Genomic DNA, 21,968 nt, shown 5'->3' with positions numbered 1-21,968 from the left:
ACTCTGACATTTTAGACTAGATAGTTCATTGTTGTGGTGAGGGCTGTCCTTTTGCACTGTAAAATATTTAACAGCGTTCTTGAGCTCCGTCTACAAGATGCCAGTAGCATCCTTCAAGTCATGAAAATCAAAAATGTCTCAAATAACCAAGAGGTGGAAACACCCAAATGCCCTTCAACTGATGAATGGATAAGCAAAATGTGGTATATCTATACAGGGGAGTATTATTCAGCTATAATAAGGAATGAAGTACTTATACATGCTACAACATGGATGAACCTTGAAAGCATGTTAAGTCAAAGAAGCCAGACAGAAAAGGCCATATATTGTATGATTCTGCTTACATGACATATCCAGAATAGTAGTTGCCAGGAGTTTAGGGGAGAGAGTAATTGGGACTGACTGCTTAATCATGGGGTTTCCTTTTGGGGGGATGAAAATGTTCTGAAACTAGATAGTGGTGATGGTTGCACAACATTGTGAATGTTCTGAATACCACTGAATTGTATAATATATATACTTTAAAATGGTTCGAATGGTGAGTTTTGTGTTATGTTTATTTTATCACAATAAAAAGACAGAAAAGATGATCTGCATACATTGCCAAATGTCCCCTGGAGGGAAAAAATCACACCCAGTTGAGAACCACTGGCCTGTGGCAAGAAAGGAGAATACCTGAAGGTGACTTATGAGGAACACTATACAATTTTTGTTTAAAAGCCTGACTGATACAAGGAATAAATTTGCAGAAAATAACGTACTGACTTCTTAAACTGGCTTGAAGTATCCAAGTGAACCTATGAAGAGACCTTAAAACACGAAGCAGATAATCCCCCTAGCTCAGAGAGGGTTTATAAAATCTGGAGGTAGAGGAAATTGATGAACCTTTCAATATGCCTGATCTCTGCTAATATTCAGAAAGACCATTGCTTGGTGATTCTACCTACAGGGAACTAATAAAGCAACTGTGCAATAAACCATCTGATCTGAGTATGAACTGCAAAATACACAAATCATGACAGCTCTCAGTGTTCTTAGAATAGGTTAGGCGGCGTGAATGAGGAGGAAGAGGCTGTGACACTGACACTACCTCCAGATGGGAGCCAGTGAGAGAAGATCTTCCAGAGAACAAAAAGGAAGAACTGTAAAGAAAAAGAGTTGGAAAATATGAAGACTTGACACAGCCTTGAAGCAGGGTGACCCAGTAAAAAATTTGGACTCCATCAGTATATCCCATCACTCAAGCAGTGGTTTTCTTTGAAAAAATCAGTTACAATAAATGGCCAAGAGCTTTGTGAGAAGACCACTGAAGTGGGAAGAGAAAACAAATTGGACTAAAGACAGGTTATAAGAGCTTTTGCCTGAATTGGCAACTTCTACTTCAAAGAAGAGAAGGATGAGAAAGCCATTCATTTTTGCAATAAATCTGGAACAGCAGTGAACCCCAAATGTCCCAAGAATTAGGAAGATGGGGAAGGAGCAAATCAATTGGTCTGTATAAACCCTGACCTGGTTTTGGAAAAGAACAAAGGCAATGAATGTTTTCAGAAAAGGAAGTGTATCCACGCCATGCAAGCTTTACACAGGATGCCAAATCCTACAGCAGCCATGTACAAAGTGTCTAGCTCAAGGGCTAGGAGGAAATATATCCATCTAGAACTGACTGCTTTAAAGAATGCACTTGGAAAGCAGCTGCTCTAGAAGCTGTCATTAAGGACAACACAAAGGCCATGGGTGTCTAACAGAGGGCTCTAGATCTGTAATCCAACAACCTGTAAGGACATAGCAGGTGGTTATCAGTGCTGGGTGATGGTCCAGTTCAATTGCCATGACAACCTCGAGGATGTGAAGTGAAAGAACATAGTTGATCTGAAGTGTAATGAGTGACTCAGCCATATGGCACATCTTAAAACAAATGTGGAATTGGGAGATTGGGGTTGACATATATACACTGCTATGTATAAAATAAATAACTAATGAGAACCTACTTTATAGCACAGGGAACTCTACTCAGTGCTCTGTGGTGACCTAAATGTGAAGGAAATCCAAAAGAGGGGATATATGTATACATATGGCTGATTCACTTTGCTGTACAAGAGAAAGTAACACAACATTATAAAGCAACAATACTCCAATAAAAATTAAAAAACAAAAAAGAAATACAGAAGGACTCCCGGACACTCAGAAGGACTTAAAAGGGTCCTGGCAGTAGCTCTGAAAGTTGAGAAGCTGATGGATGTGGGTCTGATCACAATTTGGTGATGGTTTGTTTAGCTCCCTTTCCTTTCCCCTCCTGTGGAAAGAGGAGCTGGGGCTGTGGTGAGTAGAATGGAGCAAAAGGGAAAGAAGAGGAAAAAGAACAGCTTCATTAATTGTATGTATGTATGCATATCCATCCATGGAAGATTCAGAGATGTGCACTCACATCCTTTGTGCAGTTACTGTTTCATGGCCCTGTCGCACAGGCATTGTACTCACTGCTGACACGTGTATTCCATGTTTCCTTCCCATTAGGTTCATTATTTTTCCAGGTAGTTTATTATTTTAAATTTTGGACAGTGAATATGTTTTGGGGGGTAAGAATGTTCACCCTGATTTTTTGGCCCACATTTTTAACTCTGCTTTACCTCTTCCAATAAAAGTCCACAGCAATTCACAGATTAATGTCTCTGAACTATTATTTTTAAAAAAGGGACCAGTATCCATTAATTTGCCAAATAATTCTATTCAATAGTTATATTTTTTTATTTCTTAATTGAAAATGCAACTAACTTACATACTATTTGAGGATAAATCTCCATTTTTCACTGAGATTATACCAAATGGTAAAATGGAGGATTTCCCTTTCTCCCTCTGGACAGAATTAAAAGAAATCCTTTTCTTAACAAAGTAAAATTCTTTAAAAAATACTAAAAAGAATAAAAAACTGCCTAAATAAAAGGCATAACACAAACATTTCAGAAATCAGTTTTCAATCTTAGTTTTTGCTACAGATTTTCTGAGGCTTGTTTAGTAATCACAGTGGTTATGAAGAACTAGGCTATGGTAGGGTCTATGTGCTTGTAATATTTACTGGTTGTTTTCATATAATTACAGTTTTTTATTTTGTATATGTTGAGAAATAAAACAAATGTCTTGTTAAAAAAGGGGGTGTAGGGGAATCAGTATATATATCCGAAAAAAAACAAAAACACCAATTCAAAAAAGATACATGCACCCCAGTGTTCATAGCAGCATTATTTACAGTTGCCAAGATATGGAAACAACCTAAGTGTCCATCAGTAGACGAACGGATAAAGAAGACGTGCCATATATATATATATATATATATATATATATACACACACACACACACATATATACACATAATGGAATATCACTCAGCCATAAAAAAGAATGAAATTTTGCTATTTGCAGCAACATGGATGGACTTGAAGGGCATTATGCTAAGTGAAATAAGCCAGACAAAGACAAATACTATATGGTATCACTTATGTGGAATCTAAAAAATACAGTAAACGAGTGAACATAACAAAAAATAAGCAGACTCACAGATATAGAGAACAAACTAGGGTTACCAGTTTGTGTGAGGGATATGAGGATGGGAGAGTGAGAGGTACAAACTATTGGGTGTAAGATAGGCTACAAGGATGTATTGTACAACATGGGGGATATAGACAATATTTTGTAGTAACTGTAAATGGAGTGTAACTTTTAAAAATTATATAAAAAAATAAAAACAGGGACCAGTATAGGGGAAAATACTGAGGCATCTGAGCAGATTCTTGAAGGAGAGACAAGCTCTAGATAAATCTAGAGAACCAGTAAACAAAGACCTCGAGGACACTGATTTGTCCAGGATTCTATGAACAATCAAAAGTAACTCAGAGTATAAGCACATTAGAGGAGAATTTTATGCCTATAATTAGACACAGAAGACCCTGTGACCTAACTTCCAGGAAGTTACCTGATGCTTGGAAACTGTATTTCTCAGCCTAAGGGGTGCATGTAAGTTTTATAATGGGTAATCAATGCAGGATGGTTCTGAATGACATTTTAAAACCTTGAATTGTCAATTGGATCTCAATAATGTTGGGAACAAACGTAATTTTAAAAAATCGTTGAATTGAAAAAACAACCATCATGATTGTGAACTAAAGGGGAAAGTATTTAAAAGATCACTGTGTTCCTTATCACCTCAGGCAGTATCAAAGTTCTCTGGTATTACAGTATACAAGCTGCTCATATGAAGGCATAACAAATATATGCTTTTGTCTTATGTTGTCTTTTCCCCTAATATGTTAGTAATATCGAGCTTAATGCTCCTGTTAAGATATAATTTAAATCAGGTCTCAAATGGCGAAAATAACGGTAGACCTAGGATCCTCTACTTTGTCAGGTTATGTTGGAGTCATAGACTAATTTGTCTTGTCCTGTCTCTTCCTATCTGCTGAATCTTAGTTCTTACCACATAGCAGGAGGAACAGTTCTAATATAGTAGAAAATTCATCTTGATCCCTACAACGTGGAAGAACTGTTCTCTAGAAAAAGCAAGCACAACTGTGCAGTAGGTAGGAAGGCAAGTATCAGTGGGATTCTCACACACCAACCCAGTACTGCTCACTATGAATAAAGTGTATTTGATTGTGCAGGTGTTAGTTTTTATATATAAATGCCTTCAAGTAATTTTGATTTTTGGCTTAACTGTAAAGAACTCTTGCAGTAGGCTCTGAACCGACTCCTTTTCTGTTTTTAGAAGTTTTTTTTTTTCTTTTGTTTGGATGGGTAAATGGTTTATAACCATAACCAAATCTAAACCAGTCTCTGAAATTATGTGCTGCATAGTAGTTTTAAGTTTTGCTGGCATGAAATACAGGATTTATTCTGCTTTGATGGTGCTTATAACCTGATAATCTATTCCCAAGTCTTTGAGCATTAATAGATACTGGGTGTGCATTTTTGAAAATCTTAATTATCAAGTCCATTGGTTCACACACCAGTTGTCCTTTACAGTAAAGTTCAAATTTTTCTTTAACCATTAAGTTGCCATGGGAGTTTCTAGTAAAAAAAGAAATAAAAATCTAAAAAAGCAGTGAAGTTAATGATTACCATTGTTCTAGTTATCTATTGCCCCTTAATAAACCACCCTAAACTTAGTGGCTGGAAACAAAAACAAATAATTTTGCTCATGGATTCTGTGGGTGAGGTATTTGCATCGGGCATAATGGGGAAAGCTTATTTCTGTTGTATATTATCTGGACCTAGGCTAGGAAGTATCAAAGGCTCTGGATGACTCACACAGCTTGAGGCTGCAGTCATCTAAAGGCTTACTCACTCACATGTCAGTTGATACTACCCGTTGTGTGGACCTCAGCCAGGATTATTGGCTGGGCACCTACACACGGCCTTTTGTGTGGCTGCTTGGGCTTTCTCACATCATGGTGTCATTGTTCCAATCTTGAACAGCCCCCCTGGGGAAGGGGAAAAAGGCAGAAGCCTTGTTGTTGTTTATGACATAACCTCAGAAGTCACATTGTATCATCTCTGCAGCAGTCACTAGAGTACCCAATTTCAAGGGAAGGGAACATAGATTCTATTCCTTAATGGAAAGAGGTCAGTGATAACATTTTGTAAGAAGAGCGTGTGAGATGGAAGATTGTGGCTATTTCTAGAATGCTAAAACCTTTAAGCTAGTAAAACTTTTTTTAAGTTTAGTTTTCAGATATCCAACCAAATCTGAATTTGTTTCAACCCCAGAAGCCAGGAACACTTATTTGAGTACAAGTATATCCCATGTCCTATAGTGTTTGTGCCTTTAAAAACTATTGTAAATTGTTCTTAAATAATGTAAGTATATTGTATAAATTATGATAAAAATATTAATAATTGTGCCAAGTAAGATTGATACTTAAAAAGAAACTAGAAGTAACTTTTTTTGTAAAGAAGATAAGCATTCCTAAGTTCATCTGCATTATAATAAGTAGGGTGTTCTTTTTTTTTTTTTTTAACATGTCTACGTATAATACACATACCTGGTAGCAGTTCTCGGTTATGTTCTTTGTAAATTTTGTGGCTAGCCTTTGATAAAGGTCCTTTTGCTGCTAAGCAGTTACTAGGCTATTAAGAATATTCTCTATTCCTTTCCCTTTCTTTGTGCCTAACAGATCCGTGCAGTTGGCAGGCTAAAAAGAGAGCGCTCTATGAGTGAAAATGCTGTTCGCCAAAACGGACAGCTGGTCAGGACTGACTCCATGTGAGTAGAACCACTAAGCATTGTATCTCCTTCATTAAGTTTTCTCCATATACTGTCTGTCCCATCCTTTTCTAAATAATTTACTTCCTTTTTTAAACTCTCAGATATTAAAAAAGGTGAGGAAGTGTATGTTTTATGCCTAAGAACCTGGAGAAAAAAATAATTCTAATAGTGTTTGAAATCTACTATACATTTACATCAACTTTATATTTTTGCAATACTCTTTATAGCCTTAAAGTCTGACCATTTTGTTAGTTGTGAGAATTTTTCAGTACTGTTATCCTCTTCTGTGTGTATGATAGTCTTCTATAAATATGATTTGCTTATTTTGGGAATCTCCTATAAAGTATACTTAAGAAAAATTAATAAAAGTAAGTGCTCAGTTCTATGTAGCCTTCAAAAATGCTTATCTAGCGTGTAGGTTGGTGGGGGAAATATAAAATAAAAGGAAAACACTTTATTAAGGAAGCATCTTTATTTTCAGGTTACTCAGTTTGTTATAAGATTGTCACAGGATTAGCCCTTTCCAGCTCTGCTTCTCATGAGCCATGGTAAACAATGTAGCGTAAGCAAGTCGAATTTTTTTACTTTCCAGGATTAATTTTTAGCTCTCTGCCTACTGAGTCATTGAATTCTTGGATCCCTTTCATTTTCCAAAAATTTAAATACATTAACAGACTATTTGTGTAAACCTTTCTTGCTCATTTGGTTCTGTTATACCTTGATCTTAAAGCTACCCCACTATAAGATGTTTTAAATTGGGCAAGTGCTTTTTTGTTGTTTTATTAAAATTAATGGGTTTTTAAAAATAAAATATCCCTTTAAAAACTGGTCAGAATTTTAAGTCTCAAAGCCATTGATGATTTAGATTGTTAATATAAATTAATGTTTCTTCCTCATTAAATTTTCAGTCAGTTTTCATAAGCTCATTCACCATGAACCATGTTTGATATCAAGTATCATATTAGCTTCTCAAACTGACTTTTTTTTTTGGCCACGCGGCACATGGGATTTTAGTTCCCTGAGCAGGGATCGAACCCGCACTCCCTGCTTTGGAAGTGTGGAGTCTTAACCACTGGACCACCAGGAAAGTCCATATTAGTTTCTCTGGGAACGGCCAAAGAATCAGATGATACGCCTCTCACAGAGCTTGCAAATCTAGCTAAAAGCAAAACATTTAAATTTACATACAAAATAACTAGAGCACAATGCAATTATACTATTTCTGTTAAACCATATCAAGTTCTAATTCAGACTTGACTAAAGAGTATAGGGATGCAGAGGGATTTTGATGGGGGAAGGGTCTCTCTTTTTTTGTGTTAGGTGCAAAGGAGAACTATAACGGTTCTCGTTTCTTGGGGAATCTTTAAATGTCTCCTAAAGTAGTTAGAGTTATTCTGAAGGGTTATATAGGAAGGTAGTAAGTTTAAAAGAATATACGTCTCCTTCCAGGAAGGCCTATCTGAAAGGTTCAGCCATTATTACTATGAAATTTTTATGATAATTGTATGTTTCCCTGAAGGTACCTGGCTTACAGTGATGTCAGCCAGTCCATGGAATCCATTTTTCTAGAATATATTCGATTATGTTACACAAATGGTGAAAAGACTATATAATTTATGGTGAAGGTAGCTTCTTGATATTTAGTACCCTCTCAGAATGATTAAACATACACCTGAGGGCTTTTGCTATTTTCTATTTGTAATATTTTCTAAGGCACCAAAAGTTTCTAATAAACTTTCCTATTATATAAAGATATGGCTTATTGTTTAGGTCCATAATTACTTTGAAACTTCCCATTAGTGAAATAAAAACAGGACTGTTTTACTATAGCATCATTTTTGTTTTTTTCCCCCACAAAGTATATATTATTGATAGCTGAGTTCAGTTGAAGAGAAAGGAAACAGCTCTATTAAATATAAAAACCAGCCTAGTAAAGTATGATTTAGAATAAATGATTAGTTCATAGATATTTTTGCAGTTACCTGTAATGTAAGTCCTCATAACAGAAAAGGTTAACAAAGTTAACTAATATTTGAATTCTTTGTTTCTTTAAGTTGCCTTAATGGCATTTTTAAATAAAACAGAATCTCATGTTTTAATTTTTGGTAGTAAAAATGACATGAATATTTAACTATACAATTTTTGCAATGAATTGCTTACATTACTCAACCATACTTTTTGTTTTGGTAGTTATTTATGTTACCGTTACATGGTAACATACTTAACCATCTTTTTGTTAATAATGTAACCTTGCCCTTTCTTCTCCTACCATTATTAATTTTATAATTTATAATTGTATTCATCTTTAAGAATCTACATTGAGTGAACTTTAGAATTTTTATATAATGAGCACATTATGTATTTAATGTTGGCAATGTGGTAAGGAGGAAACTATTAATGTAACACGGCTGTATTTTACCTCTACCAAAGTAATTATTAGACTCTTCCTGTCTTTACCTACTTTAGTCTTTTCTTTGTAATGTGAGATTGTTTGTGTGTCATTGTGCATGAACCATTGCCTGCCTCCACTTTATTTATTCCTTGGCTTTAAGAATAGAAGTCTATATGGGTATAAGAGCAGAAACACTGGCCTTTGTTTTATTATTTACTTTCAAGAGACAATAGGACTGATTATTGTCAGCTACTGACACAGAAACGATTGACAGTAGAATCGTATTTAGCTTTCTGTTTGTGTTATAAAAGCTGAATATGTAAAAAGAAGCATAATTATTATTTAAGGTGGCACAGATCAGATTCTGCCCCAAGAAATAAAATTTCAAGTTTCCAGGCACCGATTTCTGCACCGGAGTACACGTAAGATTTTATCTGCTCTGCTTTTCACAAACAGGAGTTGTTTTAATTTTGCAGGCTTTTTGTTATACTAATATTTCACCAGGTAATTGGCATGTAATGCCCTAATTCTCTTACTGTTTGGCTTTTTAGTACCTCTGTTTCAGGATTTCTCAAGCTGTCATCATACACTTTGTTAAGAAAAAAAATAACTAGACCAAGGAAGTTATGTATGATTTTGGGTATAAGGGTGAAAGTAAAATGGAATAATTTACACCAAGCATCCTTTTACATTTCCTTCATTTTGCTTTGGTTGGCATATTAGTCCTCTATAGATTCAGTTGAACGAGGTTCAGTGATCCCAATCTTTTTGAAAATTTTAGCATACTGTCTTTTCTTGTTCATTTTCACCCAGAAGGACAAAGAGTCTGAGTGTAGTTTGTCATTAAGTTTTTTTTTTAATTCCATAGATTAAAATTATGCTTTGGAAGAATATTTTGAGATCATTAAACCCACTCTTTCTGTACATGTGCTAGAACGAGGTGTGGGAATGACTGGCCTCCTAAGGGGAGGGGGCACTTTGGCGTGCAGTGTAAGATTCAACAGCTAATGTAGTTCTTAAGTATCAGAAGCCACTCTGGCAACCAATGATTTTTCTCCTGTTCCCATTCTCTTGTTATGCTTCTAAGAACTAGTCAGTTACCTTAGTGGCAACAAATTAAAGCTTTCTCTCTATTTAAAATTTCAAAAGAAATGGTACAGAATTTGTGTTTCAGTGAGAATTTTTTCTCCCCCTTTTTACTGTTTTACCTTTACTGTATTTTTGGAAGAGGCTGGACCCTCACCAAAGAGATTATCCTCACAGTTTGAGAAACACTGTTCCTATGACAACCCACGCAGAAAGAGGTGTTTGACTTTGGACTTACCTTGTAATAATGACATAGTTATGCCAAGTAAATCTTTTAAATTTGAGTTCTGACATTGGCTAGTGTTGTTTACTCAGCAGTTGTATAGTAAGATTTCCTGTAAGCATGAGAGAGAGCTATTACTAATGAAATAGCATGGTAAATTTAAGTGCGTTCTTCAAAATTTCCTTATCTTTTATGAAAGAAAGAGATAAAACAGATTTTGCTGTTTTGTAACATTACTAGGATCAATTTATCATCAACATGCATTTTTATTAAATTACTAATATTATACCATCTGCTTAAATAATCTCAGTGCCTTTGCAATATGTTTACTTTTTAATTTTTCACAATAGTTCATGTGTCAAAACAAACAAAAAAAACCAAGAAGTCAGTCCACTTTGGTTGGGTGGATGAGTGGACAGAGATGAAACTCAGCTCTGAACTGTTTCCTGCCACAGTTGATGCCAGTGCTGGACATCCCAGCTAGCGTCAGACCAGTTGCTAAAATGGGGCTTATTCTTTTTTGATGTTAAATTTTTTTTTTTAATTTTTGAATTTTATTTATTTTTTATACAGCAGGTCCTTATTAGTCATCCATTTTATACACATCAGTGTATACATGTCAATCCCAATCTCCCATTTCATCACACCACCACCCCTCCCCCCACCACTTTCCCCCTTTGGTGTCCATACGTTTGTTCTCTACATCTGTGTCTCAGTTTCTGCTCTGCAAACCGGTTCATCATTTTTCTAGGTTCCACGTACATGTGTTAATAAACGATATTTGTTTTTCTCTTTCTGACTTACTTCACTCTGTATGACAGTCTCTAGATCCTTTCACGTCTCTACAAATGACCCAATTTCGTTCCTTTTTATGGCTGAGTTTAAATTTTTTTATTTGTAAAGAGACTTGCAAGACTGCTTAAAGCTTGAAGAAGAAAGAATTGCTAGACTGTTTCTTCTAATTAGGGTGAACTATGGTCATCTTATGATTTAATCGTTCAGTTCATCTGTAGATAGAAATAAATATTAACAATCAAGGGCATTTAATCTATACGTACACTGCCCAAAGTATTGTATAAAATACTTCCTACTCTGTTTTTGCTGTTTATGAAAGATTGCCGTATAAATTAATGAAAAGTCAGATTTCTTACTAATCTTTGAAACTAATTACTTTTCAGAAACAACCTGAAGTCCAAATATGTTTTTGATGTTAGTCTTTGATGAAATATCTTTACTAGTATTGATGAAGACTTAATTTAACTTTTATCTTTCTTCATAAACATGTTTTCTTATTACGTTACAATTACGGACCATGTAGGATTTTTTTCCATTTAATACCATATTCCAGTTTTATGTGATCATAGAATCTTAGAATTGAAAGTGATCTTATAGACTGTTTTTAAAACTCAGTCTTCTGTGCATTCCATGTTAAGAATTCCTTGCAGTTAATCTGAAAATAATTTATGCTAGATGACCTGATTTCCTGTATAGGGACAGGAAAAACTTGTACTTTTAGAACTTAATAAACAATTCCTATTGCTTATTTCTGACAAAATGAGTTCTATCAAAGGAAGCCTTCTTCCCTTTTAAATTTTAATGGGCAAAAATCCATCAAATTTTTTTTATGGATTTGGATTCAGTTTGTCGGCGTTTTTGCTCTAAGATTATAATTCTAAATATTGATCATTATAGACTTTAATATGTATGTAGCTAATTTATTTACTAGTACAAAGTGATTTGTGAAGTGTTCAATTTAGCCCCAAAATACGAAGACAAACGCTTTAATTATATCTATAGATATTGTACTGATTAGTCTTTTAAAACTTGCTTAAGTATAAATTTATCCAGGTATGTTGGCACTGCTATCAAGAAGAGTGTAAGATGGATTGCCTGTTTATGTTGACGCAGAACTGGCCACTTTATTCCTGCCTCTGGTGACACTTTTCTAACATGAATTCAGTCTGGTTTCTCACAAAGAGCAAGAGCTTCAGGTTTTCTCCATGTTGCCTAAAGAGAATTAGGAGTGCAAGGCTAGTACCTAGACTTTGAGTCCCAGATATACTGATTCTTTTACTCTTCTTGGATACCCAGTGTGGGTTTTGCCAAGTACCATGGGTCAGTTGATAAGCTATATATATATACTGTTGTTGATATGTTATATATATTACAGAAGATTCCTAGTCTGTGGACAGACGTTTAAGGTAACTATCCATGAACCTGCGTCTGAAAAATTGCATTTACCTTGACATGATTAGGCCTAATTCCTATGGTGAATCAGCCCCGACAGATTAATCTCTCAGTATGCCAAGATTTGGCTTAAATCTTTCTCTTTTAAGTAGTCTTTGGAAAACATGGTTTTCATGTTTATTGTACTTCTCACTTTGGATCATCGAGACATTGAAAGTTATTCACAAAATTGTGGAGAAGATTTTGTTTTTAATTTTCTGGGACTCTGGGAATAATATTAGATGACAGTTACCCTTTCAAACATTATTCCACTTATTTTGTGGTTCCCAAACAAATACATGTTAAGTTAGAAAAGATTTACACAAATCAAAATAAAATTTTCTGTCTTTTCAGTTGTTCACTGTCTGCTCCACTTTCACCCTTTCGTACAGAATACACAAGGATGAGGTTTAGTCTAAGGCGTTCTTGCCCTGACGCTGAGAAAAAATATTGAGCCCACTTCCCATAGTCCTCTTATTGTAACAAAACCTCTTCCAACAAACCAGATGCCAAGTCCATATATCAGTTAAATACCTCGTATGGCTGAGCGTGCTCTAACATTAGACAGGCCTCTGAAAAGAAAGAGTTCAGGTTAGAATTGTAAAATTCCTTCATTCAAATGCTCTCAGCTTTTAGGAGGTGCTGTCCGTGGAGCCAGAGAAATTGTGAATCGCAACTCACGTGTGAGAGAATGATCAAGATTACTGTCACTGAGCAACCCAGAAATAGTTGTTTGACATCCATCCTTACCTTTTCATTGTATTCACAGAATTGGGAGTAGTTTTATGTTTTAGGCACTTAGCTAGGGAACGTATGCTTTAATGTAATTAAGTAATCAGAATGCTTTTGTTAGCTTTCTGAAACTTTAATTCATCTTTAAATTTACTCGTCATAAATTCAGATTGCTTCATTGTCTTTGTGAAGTATTTGAAATGGCATTTTCATGGAATCACTTTGGATTCATGCGTGTAAACCTTGACGCCTATATATATACCAGAGTTCTCTATCTTGCTATTCTGCCCATCCATGAGTTGCAGTGCAGTGTTGTTTGTTAGAGGCTTGGTTTACTGAATTGGAATATACACACAAAGCAAAGAATGCGCTTCTCCGAAGCTGGGGGTTGAATATACTCCTTGCGTAGTTCTCTTCCCTCTTCAAGTTGTTCTTCATATTCAGTTTGTTTAATTTGATGTTTAAAGCTACAGTTAACGATGCTGCATGGTAGCTGGTTTTTTAAAACAATTTAATATGTTTATTAACTTCTTTGGCTTGACTCTTTTGGGGGAAAATGAAGGGTGGGGAAAATGGGCAAGAAAACGGTAATTCTTAAAATATGAATTTTGGGGGAAACTGCTGAGCTGAAGTTTTATAAAAATCTGACTTGAGTGTTTTTCTCTTCATTTGCTGTGCTTGTGTAAACAGTGTGACACCATCGCCACAACAGGTTCGGGTTTGTCCTCCCCGTATGTTACCTGAAGATGGAGCTAATCTTTCCTCTGCTCGTGGCATTTTGTCGCTTATCCAGTCTTCCACTCGTAGGGCTTACCAGCAGATCTTGGATGTGCTGGATGAAAATCGCAGGTGATTGGCCATCAGTGACTCTTGCCAACTTTACTGCATATTTTTTGGCTCCTCCTTAGTGGACTGTGGTGTCTTCCTTTTATGTTTGCACCTTCGTCTCTTTCTCAGATGCAGTGGTTTAAAACAGCTTGCTTTGCTTTCTTTTAATTTGAAATTATTGTCCAAAATTCACATTTCACAAGATTCTGTTAGCTTCTCTTCAGTCAGGGAGGGAATTCAGTTAATAACTAATTATACACGGGAAGTATATGATTTTTTTCCCAAGACTTTGTTGAGCTGTTTTAAGTACTTGATTCCATTTTGGGATATGCTGAGGGATACTTTTGGATTGAGTGTGGGATGTTGGACTGAACTGTACTCATTTTCTTCAGTAAGTCTTTTGATTTAATCATTTATGTTACTAATGTGGTTGGATTAGGAAGCAAATCTGAGAAGATGATATCAGTGTAGCTGCCAGGACGTTTTTTTTTCTTTCTTCTTAACTAGGGATTTCCAGACCTGTACTGAAAATCCCAGGTGCTGTTGTCTTTTTAATGCTGATTTTTTTCAGTATGGATAGTGTATCTAACTTTCGAACATCTCCAAGTAAAATCAGTAGTAGTATACTTAGACTTGTTCATTCAAATAAATTTTTTGCCATTATTTCAAATACTTTTTTCTCCTTGCTTCATTACTAGATGGTGTTTTAAAAAGATGGAATTTGGGAGCTTTTTTGGCATAGTATGAGGAAGGTACAGTCAGTTTCACTTCAACTCTAAACATTTTATGTAGTAACTCTGTGAGTCATTTTATGTAGTAACTCTGTGTTTGAATTTTCATGATCATTTTTTTAGATTGTTAATTTTGCATTTTGAAGAATTCCCAATAAATTTAGCTGGCCCTTCCAGTAAACCTGTTTTCTTACTTTAGGAAGTGATATGTCTTATGACTTGCTGTGAACAAACTTTGTTATTAAGTGCTTTTGATCCTCACATAAGCCCCAGGTGTTTCACCTCCTGCTGCTCGACTAGTGTTTCTGACCCTTTCCAGGGCTCCCATACGTGTGGGCCCAAGGACTTAAAGCTGCACCAGAAAGAGCATAGGAGAGAAAACTCATGGCAGGGGGAAAATTATATATACATCTATGTATATATGTATTCATGTATAGGTGTGTATGCATGTGTGGGTGTGTGTGTATATATATCCCTCCCCAAAGGTTTAGAGTCCCTCTTATCTCTTTGAAGCTTCAAGGACTATCTTAGAATATTTGGAGCCTGTAAGAAGCATCATGGTTCAGAAGAAAAAACATGGATCGAGGGAGAGGGTCAGATTTAATCGTGATCCACCCCACTGAACAGCTAGCTACATGATGGCCTTGGGCAAATTGCTTAGCTTCTCTGGGCCTCATTTTCTTCATCTATTTTTAAAAAAGAAGGGTAATACTAATATTAACCTAGTTTTCTGGATTCTTATGAGGAATCTTCCCCCTTCCCCTGCCTTTATTTAAGATATAGGGTTAATGGACTCAAATTCTTTATTTAGTGTCATGGGAGATCCTTAAAAAGATATTGAATATAAAGTACCTGGCACCTGACTAATATTTCCAAAGCCCTGTTTTCTCCTCCCTCCTTAACATAGATTTATTCTTCACCAGGTATCCTCTATAACTTTTTAATTATAATAGGTCATTGGAAGAGACTGGATTATTAGGTCAAATTATATCATATCAAATGCTGTTATAGTGAAAATATCTGAATGAGAAAGGTGTTTATAAATCCTATATAGATTAAATAATAGCTAGATGACAAAGCCCTGGTACGTTAAAATTATTTGTCGCATCCCCCTACATATACACAGTTCAATGCAGTATATGGAAAAATAGTTGGATTTTTTTACTCCTTAATGGAAAAATTGTGCCTCAAGCTCACAAGTACAAAATCAGAAATCTTACTAATTACAAAATTTACTTTGTATTCTTTTATTTATAAAAAACTATTTTGAGCTTTAAGTGATTTTTTAAAATTGTAATAAATTGATAGCTAAAATTCCCTTTTCTGGGAAGGATCTTTTCTTATTCACTTAAATGAGATTTTTAAAATTCATAAAGTAGTTGTATTAATAATTCTTTGCTCCTGGATACACACCTTGGAGCCTGGAGGATTAGATTCTCATTAGTGTTATTGGATGCTTTCAATTTTGAAAGGTTTTTTTTTTTTTCCCCATTGCATTGAAATTTCTTATGATCAAATGTTCAGCAAGATTTAATCAGAGTTGTAAGTGCCAAATCAATTTTTATTTCTACTACGAGAACTGTCTAGCATGACTTACCAGATACAAGAAATAGGAATGTGAAATTTGGATAATGTTCTATTTGCATGACTATAAAATAATACTGCTTATAAAGTTTTAAGTGCTTTTATGTTCCTTGCTCTGTACATCATTTTTTTTCCTTTCTGCTTTTGATTCCTGGCTGTTATGCTAATGCAATATCTTATCTTTGGTCTTAAGCCATCACATGAGGTATAGTTAAATTAAGTTAGAACTATTTGGCAGAAAGAAAGAAAAAACCTGTCTGCCTGTTTTATTATCATAAAAAATAATGCGTTTTCACAGTTGTTTGGCATAAGAACTATTTTTAGTTTATACTTTGAGGGACACTGTTGAAAGGTTTATGTATTTTTGTTTTCTCATCTTGAGAACTTATATGATCTAAAACCAAGTTCATCTGAAAACAAAGTTAAATCCTAGGTATACATTAGAAAAGTTTATTTACGTAAGTCAGTGCTGTGCATTTGGAAAACTGAGGTGTCAGAAATTTACCCAAACACCTGGGACAAGCACCAGGTATGTTCTTTGGATTTAAAATGCTGTTTAGTCCTTGCTAGTTATGAAATGTCTTCTGACACCTGCTAGAGCTCCGTATCTCACTTGCCAATGCAAAATATTAACGTTTTTAAAAAGAAACTTAGTCCCTATGAAAGAACATTATTTAAGTATTGACAGATTAGTCATGTTCAGCATGCTTAAGTTTTACTTTTAGAAGGATCTTGAGGGACTTCCCTGGCGGTCCAGTGGTTAAGACTCCACGCTTCCACTGCAGGGGGCGAGGGTTCGATCCCTGGTCAGGGAACTAAGGTCCCGCATGCTGCGTGGCATGACCCAAAAAAAGGGGCGGGAGGTTGATTATTTCTTTAACAGATTATACTAGCTTTGAATGAAAAGAATAAGAAACCAGTATGTAAATAATTTATATTTTTTGCAAGTATCCATATAAATATATTACTTGGAAGACCTAGAAATGCAAAGTTGCAGTTGAAACAGTGTTTGTTATTTATAATTTTTAAATTTAAATTTTTAATTTTTAAAATGTTCATATAATTCCTGATACATCCAAACTGTTTACTTACTGTAGAAGTTTCCATTTTTTTTTAGCAAAGAAACATATTCTGCTAAGTCAGACCATTTATTTACTCAAAAATGTCAGTATACAAGTTAATGCGGGAACTTGTAGAGCCTTGACTCTCATTCCCTTTTGCCACTTTAATTACAAAACATATTTTCAAACTTAAAAAGATTTTTTAATGTATTAAGTCATATTTACAGTAGAAAGTGGTACTTGAAGTTTCTAACCTTGCCAGATATCTCTCTAATTTACTTTTATATTATATGTGTCAATTGCCAGTGTGAGAAGACAAAATGAAATACGTTGTGAAAGGTAACTGTATTATTTTCTGGCTCTGCATTATAAAAGGGAAATCTCTGTGGTGGAATATGTTGAATTTGGCAGATCCTTTTGAGCAATGTATGATTTTTTTAAAAAAAGCTTTATGTAACACAAAGCGGTGGCTTCATTTTTAACCTTTCTTATGTTAATGTAATGTAGGATTGTAGTTAAGTAAGTTTTCCTAATGTCACAGAATAAATTAATTAGTAGGATGGGATGAGTTAAAAACCTGTCTCAAGCATATGTAATTTTTCACTGTTCTTTAGCCAACAAAATAGAAGTCTGACATCTGACCCAAAAGTCTCTTATCCTGTAGGCTCTGGAAAATTTCTTTAAGCACCAGCAGTGCCTTTAGGAAACATACAAGCTAAACATTAAAATTTTCTTGTATAAATTGACCTGACATAAAATAGTGATTTGTATTGTAACCAAAATTCTACAGCTGTGCCAACTTACAGAAAAAAAATAGTGCATTTGGTACTAAGTGTTTACTGTAAGAATTGTCTTGATACTTAAATTCAGGCAAAACCTCATCAGTCTGTAGAGAAGGAGACATTCAAAACAGAATGTAATAATTCTTCAAATCCTTATATAGGTTCTCTACCCCAGTCTCCTTTCTCTGGTTATAAATATTGCTGATTACTTTTTGGGAAATTGACCAGTGACCACGTAGAGCTTTTGTTTTCTGATTTAAAAAATAAAATAAAATTTATTGGAAAGGTTACTGCTTACCTAGGTAGAGAACTAATTGTCCTCTAGAATCAAAGTATGTACTCGGTGAAAACCCAGTGCACCTTAGTCTTCATTTCCAGCAGTCCTGTATGTCGCTCCTGGTTGTCTCTCAAGGTCAGACTCACATATTTGATTGCACTTCCTGTAATGTGCTGCAGTATGCCCCTCAAAGCATGTCCCTGATCTCCTTAGCTCCAGAACTGAGGCTTGCAGTTTTGCTCTTGAGAGCTGAGGGTTTGAATGAGACACAGCTATATTAAGGTATCAGGCACTAAGCAAAATTAATGAGGTGGGAGGCAAGGAATTGTGAGAAATGGGAGTTTCTGGAAATTTTTCGTTTTTGAGATAGAGCTTTGATATCAGATGAGCAACCATGATGATGCAGGTGCTACTAACCAGTTCTTGACATGCTTCTAAAGTTGCTGGTGAGTTTTTTTCCAACTAGAAGAGAGAAATTATACATTTTGAACAGAGTTGTCTTCTGTCTTGAATTTCATAAATCAAAATATAAGCACCAAAAAAATTATATGCTGGTGCTATTTTGTTATGGAAATGTAGGTTCCCTTTGTTTTTTACCACATTGTAAAATATTAAACTTAGGAAAATCATAAAATGGAGAACAGTGAGACAAAGATATTTGAAGTGTTTGAAATATATTGAAACATACAAACATATTTGACATTTATTTGTCTTATTTTTGTCTTATTTTTGCTTTTATCTTGTTACTCTCTGGTTCCTGATTCTGTCTTGTGCCTTCTCCCGCAAAAACCTGCCTTAGACCTGTGTTGCGTGGTGGGTCTGCTGCCGCCACCTCTAACCCTCATCATGACAACGCCAGGTAAACTTTGAGACTTTGTAATTACCAGGGTAAAGAGTTGACCGAACGTGTAGTTTGCAGGACGTAATGCATGTAGTAGCCACGCCTTTATATTATAGCTTGAATCTCTACAGCTTTTCTCTATGAGTACATCCTGTTTTTCTCTGAGAACAGTGAATCTAATCATTCATGACATTTGGCCAAAAGAGTATAAAGAAAAATAGTTACGATACGTTATCATGGGAACATCAGTGATAGGGTATTTAAACATGGTTTTAATAGCTTATAGGCGATCATGCTAAAACACAGAAAAAAATAATCTTAAACCTTGTTTTATGTGCATCATTTTAATTGTTGCCTGAGGTTCTGTCCAGCATTTCCTTTTTAGTTGTTAATTGTCTGTAATGTCACTTTCAGTGTGTAGATAAATGTGTCTGTAAAGCATCGTCTTAAATTGGGGGAAATCAGCATTGGTAACCTGAGAAGTTAAATGTTTAGAAAGAGAATTTAGTTTTAAGAATTTTTGTCATCCATTGATTAAGCTTTTGTCTCTTATTTTTGTCCCTTTCACACTTTCAGATATGCTTAGCCTGAGTAGTTATTTCTTCCTGGCATGCACAATGACAGATAGAATGGCACATACGAATACTTTAAGGTTCTCAGGTGCCAAAATCTCATTTCCCAACTTCTAGGGTAAAAAAAAAAAAAAATTGGTTGGTATTTACAGATACCATTTCTGTAATTTTTTCAGAGCCAATTTTATTTATTTTAAGCAGAAATGGATTATCTGTAGCAGTAGATTTAAAACTGGCAGCATTATTTCTATGATGAGAGGAAGCAAGCTGGCACGTTCATTTTTAGGCAAGAAAAGAGGGAAATAATTGGTTTCTCATTAATACTGAATTCAGGTTAGAAAATTGAAGTGTGTGTCCTTAGGGGTCCCTTTCCACTCTGCTGACTTGTTTCTTTTAACAATATTAACTCAGTGCATTTTAAGTTTTTCCTTGTGTATTTCTCGTAAGTTTGTGATCCTTTTATTTTTCTGTGAAAGTATTTTCAGGCAGTGATCTGACTTAAATTTCTTACAGAGTTTTTAGCTCTGATCAATACAGGTTTTAGTTTTAAGTCGAATTACACAGGTAAAGTCTTTTGTCATATCCTTAGATTTCTTAGCAAATGAAGATTTCCTTTACAGATATTTAAAACCTTAGTTAGTTCAGGATCTAAATTGTGGGAGTCCCTTTCAGTTATACTTCATTCTCTCTCTTCAGTCTGGGTCCCTTTACCTTTGAAGCAATTGCTTCTACTGTTTGATTTTTTTTTTTCCCAATTGTTTATCTCATGTATGACCTCACAGAAATAGAAAAGTTTTATTTTGAGGATAAAGTGTAGAGAAGAGGAATCTTCAACCCTTATTTTTTCCACTAATTGTTTAAGAATTCTGCTTAATGTTCAAAGGAACAATTAACTCAGATGTTTGTAAAGCCATAGTTCTTAGCACCTACTAACTTAGTAGCTAACTTCTCTATCTGATGCCGTTACTCTCGGTATTCCAGAATATTTGCTCTGTTCCCATGAAGGAAGGGGCAGATGAGGAGAAAGCCAGTTAATTTAGCCATAAAAAGAACATTTAGAGATTGTTCTAGATTATCTAAAGTCAGTACGCACCATCTATCATTGAAACTGCAACCTATGTAATTAAAATCAGCGTTCAGAATGATGACACTGCAGGATTATACAATTAAAAATTGTTTTACATTCTTTATTAAAGTATTTTTGAATTATTTTCAGTGGCATTTGTAACAAAAGGATTTTCTGAATAGACTTGTCTTTAACGTGTCTGGATGAAAAATATAATTCTCTTCATACACCTTTGTGTGGTAATATGTTTTTTGTAATAGGGACTTGCTTGAAATATTAAAAATATCAATATTACGCTCTATGTGCCAACTCTGTAGATTACACAGGAGTAACTTTTAAATTCAGTTTATTTATAATCCACTCATTTGGAAAAGTTAATGTGCCATTTTACTGAAATAACCATACAGGATTAAAATAGTAAGGATGTAAATATACAAGGTGAATTATATGGTATGTAAATTGTATCTTAATTAAAATATATTTTAAAAGTGGAAATTTGGGCAAAGAGGAATAATAGCATTTGTGTGCATTTGTATCTCAGAAGTTTATTGTCATTCATTTAAAAATCAGTGCGCCTTTAGAAGTAACTGCATTTGAACAAGAAGTACTTTTTAATGTTTCTCTAGGGTTTGTCTTAGTTGCTTTCCAGTATTATTTTATACACCGCTTCTTAATTATAGTATTTAAATTCTGGATCTGAATGTAGTGACAAGATGTATTCAGGTGATTGTATAATTGCTTCTGTGGAGACACAGTAGAGATTAAGTAATTGGAAATAAGAAGTGAAGAGTAGAAATGGCAGGAGAAGAGGCACTGAGAAGAGGAGGAGAAATAAAAAATGATCAGTCTTCCTTTTTTAGCTGGAGTTTGTTTACTTTGTGTTCCCTGCCATGAGTCTCAGCAGGGACTTCTGAGGAACCACATATAGACATCAGATGGTGGGAGACTTGTATTTCGTTACATGCTAGCATAGCAGCTCTCAGATCTTTTCAGCCAGCTGTCCTTTTTAACACTGCCAGTCCCTCTGAGTTGAAAAGTGTCTCCTTATTTATATCTTTAGTCAGGGTTTCTTCTCTTTCGCAAACTTCCAGGACACTTTCCTAGTATTGTACGTAGTTGTTACCCTAAGCTCTTTCCTTTCCTTTATTAGTACCCGTTCAGATTGGTAAATATTTTACTAATTTGTACTGTTAAATATCAGTCTTTTCAACAATGCTCTGAGCATTACACAATACATTACATGATTTGACTTGCCAGGTACTTTTAGTTCTATTCTAATATTAAATTATATTTTTATTTCTTATCTGCTAG

The 21,968-nt window shown here is 34.8% G+C and overlaps 1 protein-coding gene across 8 annotated transcripts in view; it reads left to right on the top strand.

Annotated features, from left to right (window-relative positions):
* The window catches only part of MFF (mitochondrial fission factor), a 33,621-nt gene that overhangs the window by 10,408 nt on the left and 1,245 nt on the right, over positions 1 to 21,968 (top strand). For 2 of the 8 annotated variants that reach the window (XM_068544309.1, XM_068544305.1), the window contains 5 exons: positions 6,165 to 6,253; positions 8,996 to 9,070; positions 13,606 to 13,764; positions 17,426 to 17,458; positions 18,978 to 19,037. In XM_068544309.1, the coding sequence (XP_068400410.1) occupies positions 6,165 to 6,253; positions 8,996 to 9,070; positions 13,606 to 13,764; positions 17,426 to 17,458; positions 18,978 to 19,037 (416 nt within the window). The remainder of the gene's footprint in view (positions 1 to 6,164; positions 6,254 to 8,995; positions 9,071 to 13,605; positions 13,765 to 17,425; positions 17,459 to 18,977; positions 19,038 to 21,968) is intronic. The other 6 variants (XM_068544307.1, XM_068544306.1, XM_068544311.1 and 3 more) reach the window with 6 other exon arrangements.

This window comes from Eschrichtius robustus, chromosome 5 (assembly GCF_028021215.1).
Source record: "Eschrichtius robustus isolate mEscRob2 chromosome 5, mEscRob2.pri, whole genome shotgun sequence".
In the NCBI taxonomy this organism is placed as follows: domain Eukaryota; kingdom Metazoa; phylum Chordata; class Mammalia; order Artiodactyla; family Eschrichtiidae; genus Eschrichtius; species Eschrichtius robustus.
Note: the sequence above shows the minus strand (reverse complement) of the source record. Positions and strands in the feature narration are given on the sequence as shown.